Raw genomic sequence first — 20,703 nt, forward strand, 5'->3', positions numbered from 1 at the left:
CACTTAAATTTTAAAAGATTTTTTTGTTTTTCAACTAATGTGTTTTATCCCTACCCAAACTCAACAATTGCTGTTCATCCGCTAGTATAAAATAAATTCTTTTTAATTGAGTTTGGTAATCACTCCTCATTCTATTACAATCGCTGTGGCGATCTCCGCCTCTTATACTCTATATCACAACTAACAACAATTTGTCTCTGACTGATTTGAGCCTAAGGAAATAAATACTTTCATATTGATTGTTAAAAATAAAACAATGACTGACGAACAGTATAATGAAAAATGTTCATGATAGTTGTGGTGAATAAAATATACAAACTGGCAACAGTAACGCAACGTATTCGCGAAGTTTTTACCGCGCAGACAAAACTAACGTCGAAAACTGGATTTTAATGCAAGTTTTTGCAAGGCGCGCTTTGCTTCGTCATGCTGCGTAACGGAACTGGATGGTTGGTCGATAGGTTCTTCGTCTATTGTTAATGTTGAATAACTTTTTCTGTCCTCTTTAACGGCCGACACACTGTCTCTTCTCCCACTGATCGCTCCCCCCTCGTCCAAAGACATGTTTGGAGAGAGATGCTGATTTCCTGGTGTTTTCTTAGGTTTAGTTGTTAGTTTTGGAGCTGAAAAGGCGTTTGTTATTCTGTATGCTAATATTTTTTGCAGTTTTTATGTCCAAAAACTAATTTAGACAAATAACAACTATGTTTTGTTTTGAAATTAACGCCCACCTTAAACCAGTTTGAACATGGAATTTATTACAATTCCATACTACAGAAACTTTCTCAAATAATGTCATAACTAGTTGATGGAAATTTTATACTTACATGTTTGAATGTCATCGGCTGAAGGTTCAATCGTTTGTTTGGAGTCGCCAACATCCGACCAAGTATCTTGCCTGTTCAAAGTTTTGCATGTATCAAATTATACACAGGGGAATGCAATATTGGATCAATAATAATTTCAACTTCATGTAAACAACACGCACTTCCCGTTCCAGATTCCAAATGTATGCTATGTGTTATTTCCTTAAGGCAAGAATTAATACTAGATAACTTGGTACTGAAATGAGAAGCAAATCTTTACTCGTATATCTCTAATGCCCACAAGTTTGTTGAGAATACATTAGCTTGCTTACCTTATCTTGTTTGACGATTTACGGGGTGTAACGTACATGCCCACTGTGATATTGGGAATGTTGCTTGATTTGGACGTGGACGCCTTGTCTTTAGTTTGCAACGTGGACAAGCTGCATCTAACAAGATGTATCGCACAAACGTCCAAGTCTGTTATTTGACTTCAATACATTTAAATATTATAAGTTGAATTTTACCTGGAAGTTTTGCCACTTGTTTCATGATCAATATCATCCCTGTTAGATTTCGAGCTTCTCATCTGGAAATTAACCCAACAAATATTTCTAAAACGCTTCAAAAATAATTACTCCAAACTCGGAGCCAGGTAATGTTTAGGGACTGTTTTCCTGTCAGCGTCTTAAACTAGGCTGTGACTTCTTCCAAAAAAACCAGAGAAGTTAAACTAAGTGAAACACGCGGACTCACCAACTGCGTCCACAAGCGAACCGCTGGAGGAGATCGGCTGGGTGTCGCACTTCTTTCCGCTTGCCTTCAAAAAGAAATAAAAGCAATTTTGCAACATCGTTTAATACGCCCGACCCATATAGCAATAGAAAACATGACTGGGAATTGTGCCCAGGATAACCTGTGTTCGAATACAGGTGTGGTAAAAAACAATTAAATTCACCCTTAAGGTACGTGTTAGTGCATCAAAACTTTATTGTTGTTACACAAAATTGCAGCATACGCGATCTAAATACGATCGCAACGGATTTTTGAATTGGGCCAGCGTGTATAAGTTCGCTTTGTGTTGTATTTTATAAGAGCCACAAGTCTGTTTTACTTCACTTGCAGGGACGTTTAGCCTAAGATAAGAAATTATTGACGTACTAAATGTTAATATATTACAATACATCATTATAAAGGATGGTAAAGTATGGGCCTATTACTTGACAATAAGTTTATCAGTTTCAAGCGGGGTTTCTTCCACGCTCTCGTGTTGAGTTTGAGTTTGAGTTTTTGGGAGGGAAGTTATCGCACAACGAAACGACGAAAGACGAGATCGTTCTTTGTAGCTGTTTTGATCTAAACTCGACAGCTTGGAAGCAACGTTTGACGGCACCTTTAGGATCGTCGGCGATTTGACAGCTGTCAAAATTAAATACATCATGTTTGCATTGTTTGATTTTGATTCTGCAAGTTAAAACGCTTAGCGAAACACAAGTAATAAAATTAATTAAGAGGGTTTTGGGGGTTGGTCACATAAACGTTACGTTTTACCTTTTGGTTGCTGACTTAGATGACGTAATTCCTGCGCTTCCCGGACAAAATCTTTAATCAACAACGTCATCACTATCGGGACACAGCTCTTAGTTTCCAAGCAATTCTGGAGTTGCCTTTTGAGTGCTTCTTCAGTAAACCTTCGCCTCATGAACTGATGTAAACAAAAATGCGGTAAACTAACTGTGATATTATATGCTGCCAGCAAATCGCGATTATGTTTGCTTTTTGGTTGAATATTTTCACCTACCTGCCGAACCACGAATGGTTTGAGATGAAGAACGAGCGGGGTTTTGTATTTCATCACGAATATCATGAATGACCAAATGTATGATCCATCTTAACAGAGTTCATGGTGATCGGTAAACAAAGGTAATAGACATGAGAAGATTTTCCAAAAGAACTTACCTGCATTTTTGCAAGCTATGTTTTTGATCTTTTGAGCCAGTCCATACCATTCGCCTTGTAGTTGTCTGTGAAAGCAGGCAATAACAACTCGAAGCGTCAACAACGCCACTTGACACACCGCAACGTTTTTCTTCTTCGTCACTGGCATACAAATATGGAACAATTAGTTTATAATTTCATCAATTACTTAAACTACGTGGACACCCAGAAACCACAACTAAACTCATGAAAAATTTGGCCTTTTTGGTGATGATTACCGATTCTTTATTCTTGTGATGTGACATTATTACCTAATATTGGTTCAAACAAAATGAATCTTGTATCGCTAACAGTGTTATTGTTTACAAAAATCTTGTGATCTCCTCGATAGGTCACTGTCGACCCCCTTAAGAATTGCAGATCTACATTTATCCTACAAGGTTGCTGACGACATGCTCTTTATTTAATTGCACTTAACTAAACAACTACAAAAAACAAAAACACAACTAACTGGGGGAGGTGGCAAGAAACAATTCTGCCATATTATGTCTCGACCGCGATAATTTTCCAGTCAACGCATCTATGCAAAGGTTCATCATAAACACTACGTCACTTTTGGGGAGTTCCAATTTCCATTTCACTGAAACAACACAAATACATTTTAAAAACGTTTCTCGCGCTTGAAAAAGTAGGATTCACTAATTTCTTTCTTACTTTTTCCGTCGCTGTCGTTCGCATGAGGAAGTATGGGAGTTTCTCCGGCGACGCAGAGACAAATTGGAATTATGAGATTAAGAAGCAAGTTGATTTTGACCTCCGACTCGATTAGAGGTTTGATAATATCCTGCACTGTGAAGCCATCACCAAGACTCCGTGCCTGAAGGACTGTAACCCAACAATTTTAGAACAAATCAAATAGCAGGTGACTGTTTCCTCACCGATTAGTTTCACTACATTTGGAGTTAGTGTAGGAGAAATGTTAAGCCTGGTTTTGCATTCACAGTTGAGTGCGTCTTCCCCGTTTGCTGGTACGTTTGTACCAACTTGCATCGTTGCGCACATCTACAGATGTGTGAAAAAGCAATTATCAAGCAACTTCATAATTTCTGGCTTTTATTTCCAAAATGTTGTGAATAAAGGAAATAAAGTGCAATCACAAGGGGGGATTCAGAGTATATGCATGTAATCAGCCTAGGTGTTGTGGAAACAATATTTTCTGTCATGGGAATTAGGCAATTATTGTGCGTAGTCTTATATTTTAACAAGTGAATGTAGACCAATATGAGCAAAATACTTTGTTAGCACTCACGTTGACGAAGGTTTTAAGGTGTGGGATATGTGAGACAGACGGTTGACGAGCAAGAAGATCGCACAAGCCGCTTACCATCATAGATACGGTCCTCTTATCCAACTTACGCCTTAAATAAAAAATGTAGGAGCTCTGAGGGTTGTCAGCATAATTGTACAATAGTTGTTACTGTTGTACATAGTTGCTGTGGTTTTATAAGTTTGGTTGGCAGACAAACCCTAACTTAGCCCAAGCTTGGTTCTGTTGTGCTAACCTGAAAGAATATACTTTGCTGAGTTTACCGAAAAAACGGTCGAGACGTTTCAAAACAAGAAATAGGGCGGGACGAACCGCTTCTATCGACCAATCAACGACCGGCAACATCCGTTTGATGTAATAAGCCAAACCAAGACTGACAGTTGGAACAGATTCGTCGGTCAATATCTGAAATCCACTACATTTAATGCTGAACAATCTGTCCATGTTCACCTTTGCATCTTGCAAACCTTCAATAGAGAATGTGCAATCTCCGCGAGCCGGTTGTGCGACTTGACACTCAGAAATTCATCGCTATGACTCGGCTTTAACATCTGCATTCTGTGGTAGAAGCAACATTTGCAAAATATTGCACTTTCAATGCGGGGAATGCAAAAAATTAACAAATTCGCGAAAGGCAAATATAAAACTATTGTAATCATGCCATGGTACATTTTTGACATCACAGTTGGGAATTATGACCTTGCTCTGGTGTGTGTAAAAAAAGTTGTGCATAGCTGCAGGATGACGTCACGGGGTGCAACGAACTCTTCAATGGTTTGAGCTCCGTCACTCGAATCCTGTATATTCAACCCTTCCTCTATAATCCTGCGCAATATTTTAAAATGAAATAATTTTCAAGCACTACCGGGGTGATTCCAAAATAAAACGAAAACGTATTTTTTTAAGAAATCAATCCGTTTTTGTCTTTCAAATACAAATATATTTCGATAAAAAGCATTTCCTTTGTCTAATCTATATTTAAACCAATTAATCTATGTTGGGAATTTTTCTATTATAGCCTATAACAGTGGGACCAAATTTTAGCAAATATACCCGAGGTCGCGGGCGGATCTCGCATGTTGAGCTTGTGTTTGGTCGTTGTGTTGTTGGGATGCGGATATTATTGTTCGGGTAAGAACTTCCACACTCGACAGAAGAGAGCGAATATTAATCGACATATCGTTCAGCTGTATAAACTCTGCAAAGATAATGTTGTCCAAACCTCACGAATGAAGACATACAAGCCGAATTGCACAAGCGTAGCATGCTGCTGCAAGGAAACAAGTCAATTTGGTTTTTATTACGAACCTTCCGTTGGGGACATGTTGGTTTGCATGTAGTCCAAGTAGCACGGCAAGATACTGTTAATAACGACAAGCATTTCGAGCGTTCTACTCGTTTCTGGCTGATAGGCAATGACAGTGATACAAAGCCTGAAACCCAAGGGAATAATTGGTTTAAGTTCTCAATGACAAAACAATTTTGTAAAATTTCCATCGCAGATAAATGATAACCTCACCGAAAATAGTCGCCAAAGGTGATGTTCTCCATCTCACTCAGACATTCGTCGACCGGCTTAAGCGGCTTTTCGGCTTTAACAAGACTCATAACCTTCATGCAGAAATCACCGATGAAAGTTACTCTGATCATTTGAGAAAATGAGACTTTTCACGAACCTGTAGCTTGTCGACTTCCTCAGGGGTTTGCAGCGAGAGAAGAAGTCGGAAGAATACATCGGGGGAAAGTTGATCGATCGGATCTTTTTCACCCGATAGTTTTAACCAGTTGAATTCCTTTGATTGCGAAGTCAATGATGTTTTTGTTTTTTTTATAAGATAAATCCTACTTTATTTAATGTCAACCCACCGACAGAAGGGGAGCAGCATTGGCAAACAGTTGCAGAATAAACGGCTGCCTGTGAACTTTAAACATTTGTTTAAAAACGAGTTCTAAGCACGATCGAATGAGGTCGTTATGGTGATGTTTGCTGTAAATCTAAAAACATATTCTATCAGCACCAATCAAGTTGCAACAATCGCAGTAACTGACGTACGCATAATATGGAAGGAAGCACCAAACTGTATCCTGGTAAAGTAAAAGTGTGAGCAAGATGGACGACAACATCGATCACAGCGGCACAGAATCGGCGAAGTAAGGGAGGTTCTTCGCAGTGGACGACGAGACCCGCACAAAGAACGTGCATGAAACACAGTAAGTCATCCTCCCAAGGAAAGTCCTCTGTAGACGAATTTGCAAGTTATTGGATGACCAAAAATGTCAAGAAAGCTTTAAACAAATCAAGTAAAGATTATTTAACATGAACGTCTTCACGGGATTTAGAAATGTAAAAAAATAACAATTGTACGTTACTTGAAAGTGAAAGAAAAAGTTCGACAATAAAGTCCATCCAGTAAAATTTCTGGACAACATCAAGTTGCCGGATGACGTCACCATGCTTGGTGTCGAACATAAAAAACTCTGCGTCCATCGCCTAAACACAACACACAATTTCCAAACATAATCTTCGTGACTTGGAAAAACCAAACGTCATCTTACCTTTCTCGGAAACGACCACAACTTGTTTAGTTCGTCTTGTATAAATGTGGCGTTCAACTGTTGATCCACTGGATTTTTTTGGTGACACAGAGCGGAAATAATGAATCTTAAACGAGCGATTTCGGCAAGTTTTAACGCAACGACTCTGTCTGTCATCAATTTGGTTCCCTCCTCTTCTTCCATTTCCACCAGGTTCAACTGCGCGTGAACAGTTTATTGCATTTGCCATTTACGCTGTCTTGAATTTTAAACCATGAACTGTTACTGTGTTTCATGTTGATTAAAAAACACCAAAATATGAACCTCGGGGTAGACAGCTTTTCGAAACTGGTAGAAGTCGCGAACGTAACAGTGTCGACAGAGGATTTGATTTTTCTGTCGATCAAACAGCTGGTACTTGTTGTGATCCGACTCAGGAATATCGATCGAGATAAGAGCTTCCCTCAAAACCGTATCAAATGTACTCAAATCGGTCACTTCAATCTAGGAACAACAACTTTTTATGAATATGTTGTATTTTACAAATATTTTAATCGCTCTGCATTTAATTTAATTCACGAGATGGCGCTGCACACTTTTAATAACATTTACTTACGAAAATACAATTTTATATGAATAAATTAAATACAAGCAGACAGTTTTAACAATCAATATTCGTTCATCCATGGGTGCAGCTTTGCATTAAATTACCCTGGCACACAATATGGAAATAGAGTAATAGACCCTATTCTACTCACTTGTGTCGGCATATAATAATCACCCTGATTCCACACAGTTAACTTTTTAGCGCCCGGTATACCAGCTGTTATCAATACCTGCAAAGTACAGAAACATCCAACGTTATCATCACGCTTTCAACCTGTCCATGGTTTATGGAATTAATGGAGAACATTAACTGCTCACCTGTGTGTCTATCTGTTCCTTTCTTAAGGCAAGTTTGATAGTTTTTAGATCAATTGCTTGCGCACTGGGTACTAAGGCCGTAATGGCCATTAACGACGCAGCAATTAGTTCCTCATTGGTGGTGGCTAAGCGATTGTAATGAAGTATTCCTTCGATCTGTGAAGAAAAATATGGGGAATAAATCACGACTGCGTAACGTAGTTTTCTCTGCTCTCTCGCAAGAGCAGAGTTTAATATATATTTGATCGGTTAACCACTATATCGGTGATAGGTAACTAGGAAAAGGTTTTTATTTCGGCTTTTTGTATTCTAAACATTCAGATCGGGAAAGTTCACCGAGAGCAGGCGTAATATAGTTGTGGCAACATAGTCAAATGAGAAAATGGTCAAACTGTCATTTGTTACAACATATATACTCTCCAATCAGAGTGCAAAAAAACGATTTGTGCCAAGATTTTCCCAGGTGATAATTTGTCAATGTTACATCCTTAGAAAACCCCATTGAAGGTGGTTGACATATTTATAAGATTCTTAAAACCTTTGTTAGTAGACTCTTCACACATATTAAGCACATGTTCACAAAAAAAATGTACCTACATGCCAACGATAGCCATGCTTAATTACTGTAAACCTTTATACCCCTATATACAATAACAATGTACACCAAGCCCAAGCACATATATCTTACCAAGTGGCTCAACAAGACGTGTGCTATGGAAGGTGATATATCTTGTAACATGTTGGGAAGTCTGCGCAAAATCCACAGGGAGTGGAACTGCTCGCTTTTGTCGGTCATTTTCTCGAGTATGCAACGCAGGAACAGACTTGTATCTTCGCCCATACAAGTTGTCACCAAGTTTCGGGCGATGTCCCCAACTAATGTTAAATCTATTTTTTAAATTTTTTCTTGCGACAACAAACGCATGTCACAATTCAGCAATATGAAGAAGGGCGAGAATATGCCAACCAAAGTCAGTTGTTAAAGAAACTCATTGATAACGTAAAAACATTAAACATGTTGTTACAGCCTATTTACAAACCATGAAGCTTGAACGTTTTATATTTTAGAAAACATCATCCAACACTGCTACACAGCCATATTCAGTCAGGTGATCACATGCAATATTCACACGAGGTGGTAAGAAGAAATTAAATGTGATTCCATATGATAGGTTAGGAATAAGGGAATCTGAGCGCGATGAAGCTTACCTGACTGGTTTTCTTTTGTTGTGTAAACATCCGAGGTACATTGAAGGACAACTGGAAGACAAGCTGCGATGCAGGGCGGATATGCTGGAGAGTTAGGGAATGTGGATATAGGATCCAATCTACATATGTTTTCTTGACTGCCTAAAAATTAAATACCGTATCGTTTCGTCGAACCTTGCTGGCATTCGAGGATCTCTAAGAATATGTTTAAACCAATGTCATGGCAATAATATATTATACAGCGCGATGAGCCTATTTTCTTTTAAAACTAAACACTTAAAACAAAATTTTGTAATGTGCGCTGATTCATCTTTTGACAGACAGCACAGCAATGACAAATTCCACAAATACTCTCTTCGCTGTGTGATCTACCTTCAAGATTGTTAATTCTGGTTCTACTGTGCCTTTTCCACTCTTCTTTTTTCGATTCACTGGACAAGTTGTTTGATCCGACACTGGGAAGCCGGGAGGACAAACGTCGACTCGGGCAAGTTGCTTCTGTAAAATCAAAACCAAATCACGTGCAAGCAGTAACACTTTCATTGCCACAAGCAACAAAAACATTATACTTTCATTTCCAAAACTATCGGTGGTGTTAACATTAACAAAAAAATTGTTTTGTGACGTTGCGTCAACATTGGGCGAAACATAAAATGAAAATGTTAACAAGTTGTATATGTGATTTACCTTCTTCGAACTCATCAGTGTTAACTTTCTTGCGAGCTTCGGCGAGGATGGTTTGTGTGATTGGAACGTCAGTGAGATGAAATTTGCTTCGCGCGATAGACCGTTGTTCCTTTTCCCTTTGCAGAAGTTTTTTCAATTGCTGTTCCTTGTAGTGGGACCTGATGTAAATCAATGGAATACATTTACTGAACTTAAAAAGGTTATAGTGTTATCTTTAGTCGCAACGTTTTTTTACAATAACCGAACATGCGATTTTTTAAACCGTTTATCACACAGTTTAATCTTTTTGACAACCGTTAACTCGCGGCTGTCGTTATTGCCTTTAGCGAAAAAAAAAAACAACAACAAAAGTACTGCATGTTATTTACTATGCATGGCTAACTGGCCATACAACAAACTCACTGTGGAGATATATGTTTTATGTAAGCCAAGCAAATGTGACAGAAAGATAAGGAACAGTTTGTACATACAGTGTATCCGTGGCCAAAAAGGCGGCTCCTTGCGCGGAAGAACTGTTCTGGGCAAGAATCTCATCGATGTTAATTATGTTAGGAACCCATGGTGGATCAGGAATAACTGGTGTCTCCAAACCCAAATCAGTCGCTGACAACGTGAAAGAGGCAGAGGGAACATTAAACTACAAAACAAAACAAAGCGTCAGACTTAACCTATAAGCCATAGCAGCAAAGCTACACCAAAAGCAGTCTAATAAAGCTCATTGTGTACCCTGTGATAGCAATAAACCTTAAGCGCAACATACCTTATAAGCATGCCTGGCTTTAAGTTCGGTGTTTTTCCACGTGTCATAGCGACAATCCCAAAGCACGCGAAGCTTGCGTAGCGCCCTCACGCGGTGAGTTGGGTTGCTATGACAGAGGTCAACCATGATGCAGGTATGCACGTCATCAGGTATCCGAAATGACGACAATAAAAACAGCGACGCTAGGAGAGGAAATTTGAGCGCAATTAAGGATTAAAACATCCAAAATTGTGATATCCTTGTCGTTTCTTACCGGCAATCTTGGTCATGCACTTGCTTCCATCGAGCATAATTTCCCAGCATAGAGCTTGTGTGTCAACAAGTAAGGAATCGGGAAGCAAGGTAACCGCCTTCAGTAGTGTGGAGAGTGGCATTTTTGTCAGGATGGAAGCTCTGCTCTTGAGGTACCTGCAACGCAGTGAACGGTTTCTGGCATGATTCGTTTGTTAAACCGCTGTTTAGTTTTACGGAGTATGTGGTCAGGTTGGAAATGGAAATATTTAAATACAAAATGACTTACATTGAAAAACTAGTTGTCGGACTTTTTTCTTGGCGTGCTTCAGGTGTTCTTACAATCTCCTCCTAAACATCACGGTTATAATACAACTTAACCACAGCTAAGCAAAATATACGTTTAACCCACAGCTTCTTGATTTGTAACAGCTTCAAATATGGCGTTGACCAATCGATTGCATGAACGCGTTATTCTTTGGTGGCAAAACGGGTGACAGAAATCGATGTGGTTGCAGAGAAAGTTTTGTTGATTTGCAAAAGCGAGCATGACCTTAAAAAAAATGAGCATATAACTATCTGAAATAAAGAAAGCATGCAATTTCGTTCGCATGCATAATCTTTGAAATCAACAATATTCCATCACTTGTCAACAAATTGGAAAACGACTTTTTTACCTTAAGCCATGACAAACTATCCATCGACGTTGATTCGGGTTTCGTAGATGGACTTGGGGATCTTACATTAGACAGATTCGAGTCTCTAGGATCCGATTGCACCGAACTTGCGCCCAGCGAGGCAGTACTACCGAATGACAATCGACTGCAAGAGCTGAAAGGAGAAAAGTTTCCTCCCAAGTAAAGACTATTTGTTGGAACAGTGAGTGTGTTTCCACTTGAAGGCGTACTCAAGGGACATCCCCCAGTGCAAGACTTTCCACCAAACTCAGATCCTTCCGCCTTGCTTGTCCGTTGACCCGCTGATAATGAGTCTGACAAATAGATATCATAGTTACTAAGCGGTTGGCAACCTATGAACATCGTTTCTAATCACCCTGCAAAATGCCGCTTCTGGCAGAAGTGTCGGTGACGCTGTTCGTCTGCTGGTCTAGTTGGCTGGAAAACTTTATGGTTTTTCGCCATGATGATTCGCTGTGTTTGATTTGCGGAACTACGATCATTCCAGTCGTGTGATCCAAAGCTGAAACAAACAAAGCAGTATTATTACGCAACAAATTGGTGATAATTTCAACAAACAACTATTTGACATAAAGATTCGACATAAACTTAAACATCGGAATATTCCTGTGAAGTTTTCATAGGATTTTTCTATTTTAATTAAAATATTATGAATGAGGATTGTTATATAATGATTTGCACATCGCGCTGAAACTACAACAATTTTCCCCAAACTGTTGAAAATCGTGGCACTCCACCAACCTTGGGCTTTGGCCTGAAGATATTCTTCATGCGGCAACCTCGGAAATACATCTCGCAAGAATACAGTGATCTGATACAGAAGATCCACAGCTGCGAGCGAAAGGGCAGTTGGACATTTCTTCCCGGAGTCGTTGACGCGCACTTAAACCAAGTTTAAAGTCGGTGGTGAATTAATACACACAACACGATGTAACATTTCACTGAAATTAAACTGACTGTCGTAGAGAAAGTTTTCCTTTAGATCCTCTTCATAATTCCGAAGCTGTTCATCTTTGTCGCGAATGTCGCCAAGAACAGTTTTCGGGTCGTTGCAAATAGCTAAAACTTTCTCGAGAAACTCGGACACTGCCTGTGAATTTTTTTAAATAATATTATAAGCACGAGTGATATAAAATAAGATTAAACTAAATCAAATTCTTATGATGAAATATTGTCAGTTAAACATAAGTTAAACATGTAGTTTGGTCTTACTTCTGGTGGTTATGTTGTAACATGATATTAATATATGTTATAATAAGAAACTAAACAACACTTGGGAAAAAACAGATAACGTGTAGTTAAACACGCATATACCTCTCCCCATTGCAGGAACAATTTGGCAGTTTTGGTGTAAAATTTTGCGTTTTTGTGACATCGTTTGCTATGGAAGATGCGCTGTTGCATCCAGTGCGGCCACGCACCGTTGGAACAATTCTCCACAAAGTTTGCGCACAATAGAAACACAGTTGCTCGCGAAACAACTGGAGATTCCTGAAGAAAAAAAGTCGTGTTACAAAGTGCATCGCTGTGGGATATTTGCATGGAAATAAATTTATTTGTGCGTGTAAAATTATTATATCTTTAGTAAGCCGCGATTGTCCGCTAATACAAGCTATGCAGAAAGTTAAAGTGGTGACGTCACTTACCAATCCCATGAGAGAAGCGATTACGCTCGGTTCTGGAACAGTGCCTGGTGGACAACAATCCATCAAAAAATACAGTATCCTTGAACCATTTTTAATGTCCGACTCGTCAACTAAAAATTCACTTGTTTTGTCAATTCCACCTGATTTCGCGTTTCTGGAATACTGAGGCGATTCTGCAAAAATATAGCAAATTTAGCATTTTAAATACACCGACAACCACATTCACTCACTAATGACGTCGCATTCGAATTCTTCATCTTTTTCTGTGCGTTTTGAAATTTTCTTTTTAATCATTCTCGAAAAAAAAGTTGTGTTCAAGTCTTCTTCATTTTCTGCCCCGAATGGTATTTTATTCTGAGACAAAAACATACAATAAATTTACCAACATATATCCCCGGCAAATCGCGGGAAGCTGATTGCTCGGTAAAGAAACGATCCAAAATAACAACCTATTATCGATGTCATGACAAGTGTTTATAAATTTAAAGTGTTTCTTGCCTGATTTTTGGTTTTAAATATGCTTCCAATTTTGTTGAAACGTCTTCTGTCATTGTCAAAAGAACGACCAAAGTCATCCTCGTCTGAAGACAGTTCATGTGCAGATCTTAATAAATTACAATCTTATTTACTACAGCAGTAAGTATAACCTGAAGTAAATGTGGTTTTATGAACAAAAACTGATGAAATTTAGATCAAAATAAAGTTATGAAATGAAAAAAACGAAAAGAACATCCAAAATAAACATAATTAGTTCCTTTTCCATTTGTAAAAATGCATATGTTTATCAGACAAGTAATCTTCTTTCGGGCGTAACGGCATGGATACAAACGTACAATAATTTGGGGGTGGTGGTTCCGCTTAGTGAGTTTCCCTGGATATGCTGACTGCTTGAAAGTGAAGTTCGATCGAGAAATTCCATGCTAAGACGGAATATGTTGCTTGGTTTGTTCGAACCGCGTTTTTCAAATCGTTTGGCGAAGAGTGGGCTTGACGCCAAATCGACCCCACCTCGTCTTGAAAAGTGAGATCCAATTTTTAAGAGTGAATATATCCATTAAAATACGACAGTAATTTACCTCATTGCACGTGTTGAACGCGGGGTAGTAGTTTCAGATGGAGCCGGCTGCTTTACATTCTTTGGTTCCTTTTAAACGCAAAACATTTTATATCGTATTTCAAGGATGCTGGGTCATGTATATTGCAACAAACTCTTCAGAAATTTGAACATTTAATACGAAAAAATTACTCGTTTTTTCGAAAAATAATGGTTTTTGAAGAGCATTAGTTTCATTTTAATAACTCGATTTTTTAAATCTCAAGGAATTTTGGTTCCATAAATGAAACCTGTTGCAAGTCACGATGTGTAAAGTAAAAAAAATATGGCACCTGGTCTTTCAACCATTGCTGACGCTTTTTCATCGGTACCGACATAACAGAAAGGAGAACGCGATTGAATGCAGAAGGATGGCGTATGCGTACGAACTGCACAAGATGACGAACTTCCTCGTAAAGATTCTGTCCCACGGCAATAAAAACATTAAAATATCAAGCTTATTTGAAAACGTACGAACTTATTAAAAATAATACTTTATTTTTTAATTCCGTTATATTTATTCACCTTGTTTTGGTTGTTGTACATTTTCTTATCCATCTCAACGCATTTATTAACAAGGCCGCGAAAAATGGTTTTAATCACAACATCTTCCAACTGGGTATTTGCTGATGCATTGGCACAAAGTACTTCATCGTTTAACTCTAAAACCACACAAAAATTTTTTACTGTAATTAGAGCTATCTTAAATTAGGAATTTTTATTTAATTTAAAACTAAAACAGATACAATGAATTTCGCCATCAAGTTGTATTTCACCAATGTCAACAGAAAAAGATAGAAAAAGAAGTTTTTCTACCTCGAACATCGCAGCTATTGATGTCTATAGTGCAGTATACCAGTAAAGGATGGAGAAAATCCATTGTATCGGCAAGGGGTTGATTATCGATCACCGACTTCAAGTAATTACAGAACGCATCGCGTTCCATTGAAAAAATATTTGTCAGCATCAGTCGTGTCTGGATTACAAAAAATGAAAATGTTAATACACAATATGATAACGCAGTAATGGTTCATAGGTGGCAGAATCCTACACCGTATGATTGTAGATATATCGGCGAGTTGCGTTAAACATTTGTATAAATATTTTCTGGCATTAGGAAATTTGGGAAAAAAAATTAACTTTAACAACAACGTAGCGTATCCAATTACGGTCGCTCTCATTTTGTTGCTTGTCGTGCTTCTGTTCCCTGAACGAGTACATCCGTTTGTGCATCCGAGATGACAAGTAAAACCATGAAGGACACGAAGGAGCTTTGCCAGTTTTGTTGATAATCCCTTAAATATAAAAGTCCAAATAAAAGGTTCTCGGAACACAACGTACCACTTGTGTATGGTAAATAGATTTTCCATCAGAGGGAGAAAAAAAACAAAACCATAGCGGAATGAATATTAATTAAAACAAGCATAATACTTTTTGTGTATAAGGTCATTAGTGCCAACCTCGCCTGCAGATGTGAACGTGTGCATTTGAAATAAACACTCAATAATTTGCAAACAGATGTCCATCAGTCGCAAACCAAGATTTCTTTCAACCACCAAACATAACACCGACAGAATGACGTCAACAGATATAGATCCATCAGAGCTAGCATAGTTGGAATGAGAAAGCTTGCTTCCTGGTTTCGGTGTGCGCTGATTAAGACAAGACTCCGAAATCCAGTTTTTTACTGGCAACTAAATAATATCAATAGTTTGGATGACCAATGTTAAGATTAAATTCCAAGAGTTAAACTTAAATTAAATTTATGCATTGCAAAATGATTCGAACATTGCAACTATCTATTCAGTTAAGGTAGTGGACAGAAAAATTACACCACACCTTATACTTACGTTCAATGCCTTCAAAAATCTGTTTCCCGCACTTGAAGACTTTATTCCACCTGATGACGACATGAAAAGTTTTTTTGATAAAACAACACCAAGATCGGCAATTCCAGTTTGTAACAATTCACTGACCAGATATTTTGGTGCCCGAAAATTGTGAAGATGTTCCGTCCGGAATATTTTGCGCCTGGCTATAACTTGGAGGTTGATCAACTGATGTGGTTTCAGGTCGCGGGCGAGGGTTGACAGCAAACGTCTGGTGTAAAAAACAATCCCATAAACCGCGTTTCTCAGAATCAGTGAATCAAGCAAATATTTTTTGCCTGTATAGATTCATTAATTAGAAATCACAACTGGGTCGAAACTAATTTCACCTGACGAGCCTGAAGGAAATGCGAACTCTCTATCGACTAAACTTCGGAGATTGCATGCTAAGCTTTCATAAGTTTCAAAATTGGAAAGTATTTTCACATATAATGGTATACTGTAGCTAGTGAAAAAAACACATTTGTATTTTCAATGTTAACACTGTGCAATGACCAGAATGGAAACATAAATGTTGCCTGGTTGATTCAGAAATAAACACCAGACTTACCCTGCGCCTAAACTGAAAGCGTTGTTTGGGGAGAACTGATGATCCGGATAACAGAGAAACACTTCCGTATGATGGAGGATTGTCTTCAGTCTAAAATAAAACTTATTTTGCCAACACCGAGCATAGATTTTTTAATGCGAGTATCACTGTTGTTCAGTTTACCGAATCGTTTAGATCTGTCTGAGAAGAAAACTTGGAGGTAAAAGCTGAAATTGAAATCCGTCGCAAGGAAGTAGAAGAAAACTTTCTCTTTTTCACGTTTGAGTTTTTGCGTCGTTTTGTCGCAGACGATTTTATCAACGACCGTTTCTAAGAAATAAAGTATTTATGTCAGGACAAGGCAAGTGTCATGGTTATAAGCAGGTTTGTTCGTTAAATTTTATTGAGGTTTAAATTTCGTCACATTAATGACAGGGGTACATAACTCAAACAGTGATGCGTGCTATTTTTGTTTTACATTATCAAGTGTGTGCAAAACATTTGTGTGACCATTTTCTAGGGGTAATGTCCTAAAACCTGTTTGCAAAATAAGCTTTACTGAACGTTGTTGGATCTAAAACAACATTTAAATAAGGACGAAACTTGGAAAATATTTTTAACATTTCTCTGACGTTAAAAATCAGCCCGGGATAGGTTGAGAAAAGTCATGGAAATCTCATTTCCATTGGGTATGCTTAGTGGTTAAAATTTGCGCTGTAGCAGATATTATCTAGCGATATCTAGTGATACACCCAATTTATCCAATCAAAACGGAGAAATTTACCGAAAAACTATTCAATGCTCTTTTATCTGTTGTTGAAAAATTCGGTTTCTTCGTAAATGACAGCGGCGTTTGGTCAAACGGTTCTAGAAAGTCAAATAGTAGGATAAAATTAAAAGAGCATTCCATGTTGCACAAATTTTTACACAAAAATGATTTGGCATAAACGTGATTTAAACGGCATTTAGAATTTTCTCCTACCATTACCAACAGGATGACTTCATTTACTTGACAAAAAAACCTTAAGTAATCTTACATTGTTCTAGTGATGTTCCAAGTTCCAAATTATCCGGCCCGGCCGGATCCGGATAGTTATTTATCAAATCCGGCCGGATAATTTGGATCCGGCAGTTTGTTAACACTGATTCGTGTATTATGGCAAAAATGCTATGTTAAGGTTAGCCTGTCATGAGTGGAACAAAAAAACGTGGGCATTTATTAATATGGTATAACACGTCACGAAAAACCTTAATAACAAATAACAAAAAAATCTTACGTCGGCGGGTATAACAGACTGGGTCCCAAAAACGAGTAATTTGCGAATTGTTTGTACGCTTTTAGGACAAAAATGCTTTCCCAACTATCCGGTTAAATTAAGTGTATTATCCGGCCGGGTCCGGGTATTGAAAATTGGTCAATATCCGGCCGGGTCCGGGTACCCGGATCCGGCGCAACCCATCACTACATTGTTCTGTATGAAACATCTCCGATGCAAATACGATGTTATATTTATACCTGACTCCTCTTGTTTGTATGGAACTTCTTTCTGTGCTGAAAGGATTGTGATTGATCTCTTCATCCCCAATCGCAATTCAGGCTTTCTATTAATTAAAGACTGACAACGTCGGTGAGCTGACCTGCATTAAACAAAGGAATAGTCATGACCGTCTTGTTTATGGGATTATAAACAATACTAGTTTTTGTGTTTGTGTTTGTTCTGTAATAACGTCATGCAGTGACTTTCACAAAAAAATTATACACAAGCTGACCAGCAAAGAAACCTGAATTGAAGAAATTTCTGCTGCAGACAAAGGTAAAATTCTTACTGGCCAATGAACTGATGTCCCTTCATGGAAGTTGATTTCTGAACTTTCTTCAACAAATAAGTAACTCCCCACAAGACTCCATCTTCCGACCAACGCTGATGCAACAAACAATCAAGAACTGCTGCGTCAAAGAGAGTCAGCTTCTGTGGCTTATTAGAGGCATGCTCCACTGAGGAACTGAAAAAAAATTTAGCTTGGTACTTCCATAGTTTGTCCAATGGATATGGTCGAAATCCAGTACAATTTATCAATCTGTTATTTTAGCAAGTTATTTTGTATGACAGAAAGTATTAGACGCACTTACGTGCTAGGACTGTTGGGAGCTAGGGTAACGGTGATAGTGGGATCTCTTGACTTGTCAATACTAATCGGAGCTTTAAACGCCGCTACATCTGGTTGTTCGTGGTTCCAGAGTGGTTTCCAAATCTTTTGTCCACTTCACAAAACAACAAATACGTAGCAAAGTACTTTTCATCTCGATGTATCATACAAGTCTCATTACAGTTGTACAGTCAACAGGGTGTTGATTAGGGTGGTGACACATCATGAAACCGGCCAAAATTTAACCGATATTTTGACTCTAAAATATTGTTGGGAAAATTCAGACAAGAATGAACAATATCTTGAAAAAAAATGTTATTTTAATGAACTTTAACACACATTGACGCAATTCAACCCAAAAGTTGTTAAATCTACGTGAAGTTTTCAAAACGATAGCAAACCAGGCAGCATCGCGCCTAATATTTTACTTTTTAGAAAAGTAACACGCGGTAACACGGCCAGCGACGAAAATCAATGATGTCTGTAACGACCGCACCTCGCTAGGCGGAAAGTCAGGTCTGTGTCTTTCAAGCAGTTTAGGATGGGAGGAAACAAGTACACGAAGAGTTGTATGTTTTCGAAACTGATGCAATTATCTTCGCTGTCTCTCGTTTCGGCGCCTTCACACGCACTACCGAAATCGATGAAAATCCAATGCAGTGTGTGAAGCAATTTTGTTGCTGGCACGCCGAATTTGTCTGCTTGGCCTTCAAAAATTGAACACGCTGGTAAAGCAATCTTGTTTTTAGTAAAGTTTAAGTGATAATGCAAACAAAAGACGTGAACAAAAGTAATTACTTCTGTGTTCAAATGTGACTGATGCGTTTGTGTTAATATTCTCACCCGATATATACATGTGATTGTACGTGAAGTATTCGTTAAATAAATCAGCTGTTCTGATATTCATGACATTTTTTTAGTATCGCGTTGAATAACTGTCCAAACACTAGGTGTAAAAACAGCTGCAAAAACATGAGGTAATGCCAAATGGGACAGTTACCTTCTAATAACTCTGGGCAACGACACGGTGCTTCTCATTAGCAATCACCAATCCACATTCGAGTCACTAACACCGCGTTTCCAATGAATATTTTATATCAATCTACAACGACCCTGTAATTATACAGCAAAGTACAGCCAACGGCGGCTTAGCCACATACGCAGAGAACAAAAATGACCATGTTCTGTATTGCATGTTTTTCACAATTTCTAGGTGTCTTTGTTCATGGGACAGCAGTTAAAATACACAAAGCTATTGTAGTGGAAATCCTGCAATGATTGTAAGGACAGGTGTTCAAGCAGGTGTTACTGACCTAGTTTGTTTCGATTTGAGATAAGAAGAGCAGCGCAGTGCATTACGTGCGGCAAGCAAGCATCGATGAGCTGCCCACGGGTGATGCTTTCGATCGCTCCGCTTAGCGAGGGTGGCAATCCCTGCAGTTTGTTTTCAACCAGAACGTGCTCGAACGACTGCCACAACAAATTAAATTGAAAATCCGATAAAAGTAGCGCACTATATTTGAGTTGGACTCACCATGCACGACGCTTCGTACAACTTTCCAATTTTCCGTCGCAGAAACGGCCTGAAAACATACGTGTTCATTACACGGCATTAAATTTTCTTTTATAGCATATTTGGTTTGATCATACATCAAGGTCTGAATAGAACTCGTGTATTCTATGAATCAGCAATTTTGACTCGAAAAACGTTTGACTGGCGTTGGCCGGAATAAAAAGTCCAACTAAATCGGCGATAGTAATGGCACTTTATGACTGCAGACATTTAAAACTAAGCAATGTGGAGCCAATAATATGAATTGTGTATAAGCTGCAGACAGATGGCCACATTTAAAACTAATTTTGGGGGCCATGGTCAGTTACATGCTACAGGTTGATCCCCAACATGGAATGATGGAGGGACTTTAATGTGTACATTGTAGCTGCTGTAAACAAGCAGTACATCTAACAAGCAACGATAAGGAAACAGACACAGCATTAACTGGCGTTCACAAGCCGAAACACCATTGATCGCAACGAAAGCTGATGCAATTAGCGCAAGTGCAGCTTATCGATCTTACTCGGTTTGTCGCCATAGAAATGACTGAATGGGCAGTGGAATTCGTAAAGGTGCGACTGCATGTTGTTCGTTTCTTTCAGAGTCTGAAGATCGTCTTTCCGACATATTAAGACTGTTTTCCGACACAATTGCAAACGCAGTGCGAGATGATGGAATGGTCAATTTTCGCCAATTATCACATAATGTGTGAGTTGATCTTGTCGGTA

General features: G+C 38.5%; 1 protein-coding gene across 1 annotated transcript; it reads right to left on the minus strand.

The window, feature by feature from the left end:
- Positions 1–273: 273 nt before the first annotated feature.
- LOC145898132 (protein unc-80 homolog) lies at positions 274–20,602 on the minus strand. The gene is given in 63 exon segments (XM_082986565.1): positions 274–623; positions 828–898; positions 1,139–1,255; positions 1,334–1,395; positions 1,563–1,626; positions 2,027–2,225; positions 2,358–2,511; positions 2,608–2,906; positions 3,256–3,384; positions 3,459–3,629; positions 3,683–3,806; positions 4,054–4,162; positions 4,307–4,476; positions 4,539–4,629; positions 4,771–4,896; positions 5,125–5,269; positions 5,380–5,504; positions 5,591–5,682; positions 5,748–5,864; positions 5,938–6,066; positions 6,125–6,309; positions 6,442–6,562; positions 6,628–6,825; positions 6,931–7,110; positions 7,365–7,442; positions 7,531–7,686; positions 8,219–8,406; positions 8,740–8,876; positions 8,992–8,998; positions 9,112–9,237; positions 9,427–9,584; positions 9,897–10,063; positions 10,187–10,368; positions 10,440–10,594; positions 10,707–10,768; positions 10,830–10,970; positions 11,095–11,408; positions 11,471–11,617; positions 11,857–11,997; positions 12,073–12,205; positions 12,430–12,606; positions 12,762–12,934; positions 12,992–13,115; positions 13,260–13,365; positions 13,595–13,774; positions 13,838–13,905; positions 14,148–14,276; positions 14,380–14,516; positions 14,671–14,830; positions 15,024–15,149; positions 15,315–15,548; positions 15,705–15,754; positions 15,831–15,954; positions 16,294–16,383; positions 16,456–16,602; positions 17,057–17,139; positions 17,789–17,910; positions 18,100–18,276; positions 18,404–18,535; positions 18,917–19,127; positions 19,734–19,890; positions 19,955–20,003; positions 20,499–20,602. Coding segments are annotated over 63 exon segments (8,784 nt in total). The 3' UTR covers positions 274–369.
- Positions 20,603–20,703: the final 101 nt, after the last annotated feature.

Source organism: Ascidia mentula, chromosome 4 (assembly GCF_947561715.1).
Source record: "Ascidia mentula chromosome 4, kaAscMent1.1, whole genome shotgun sequence".
Classification (NCBI taxonomy): Eukaryota; Metazoa; Chordata; class Ascidiacea; order Phlebobranchia; family Ascidiidae; genus Ascidia; species Ascidia mentula.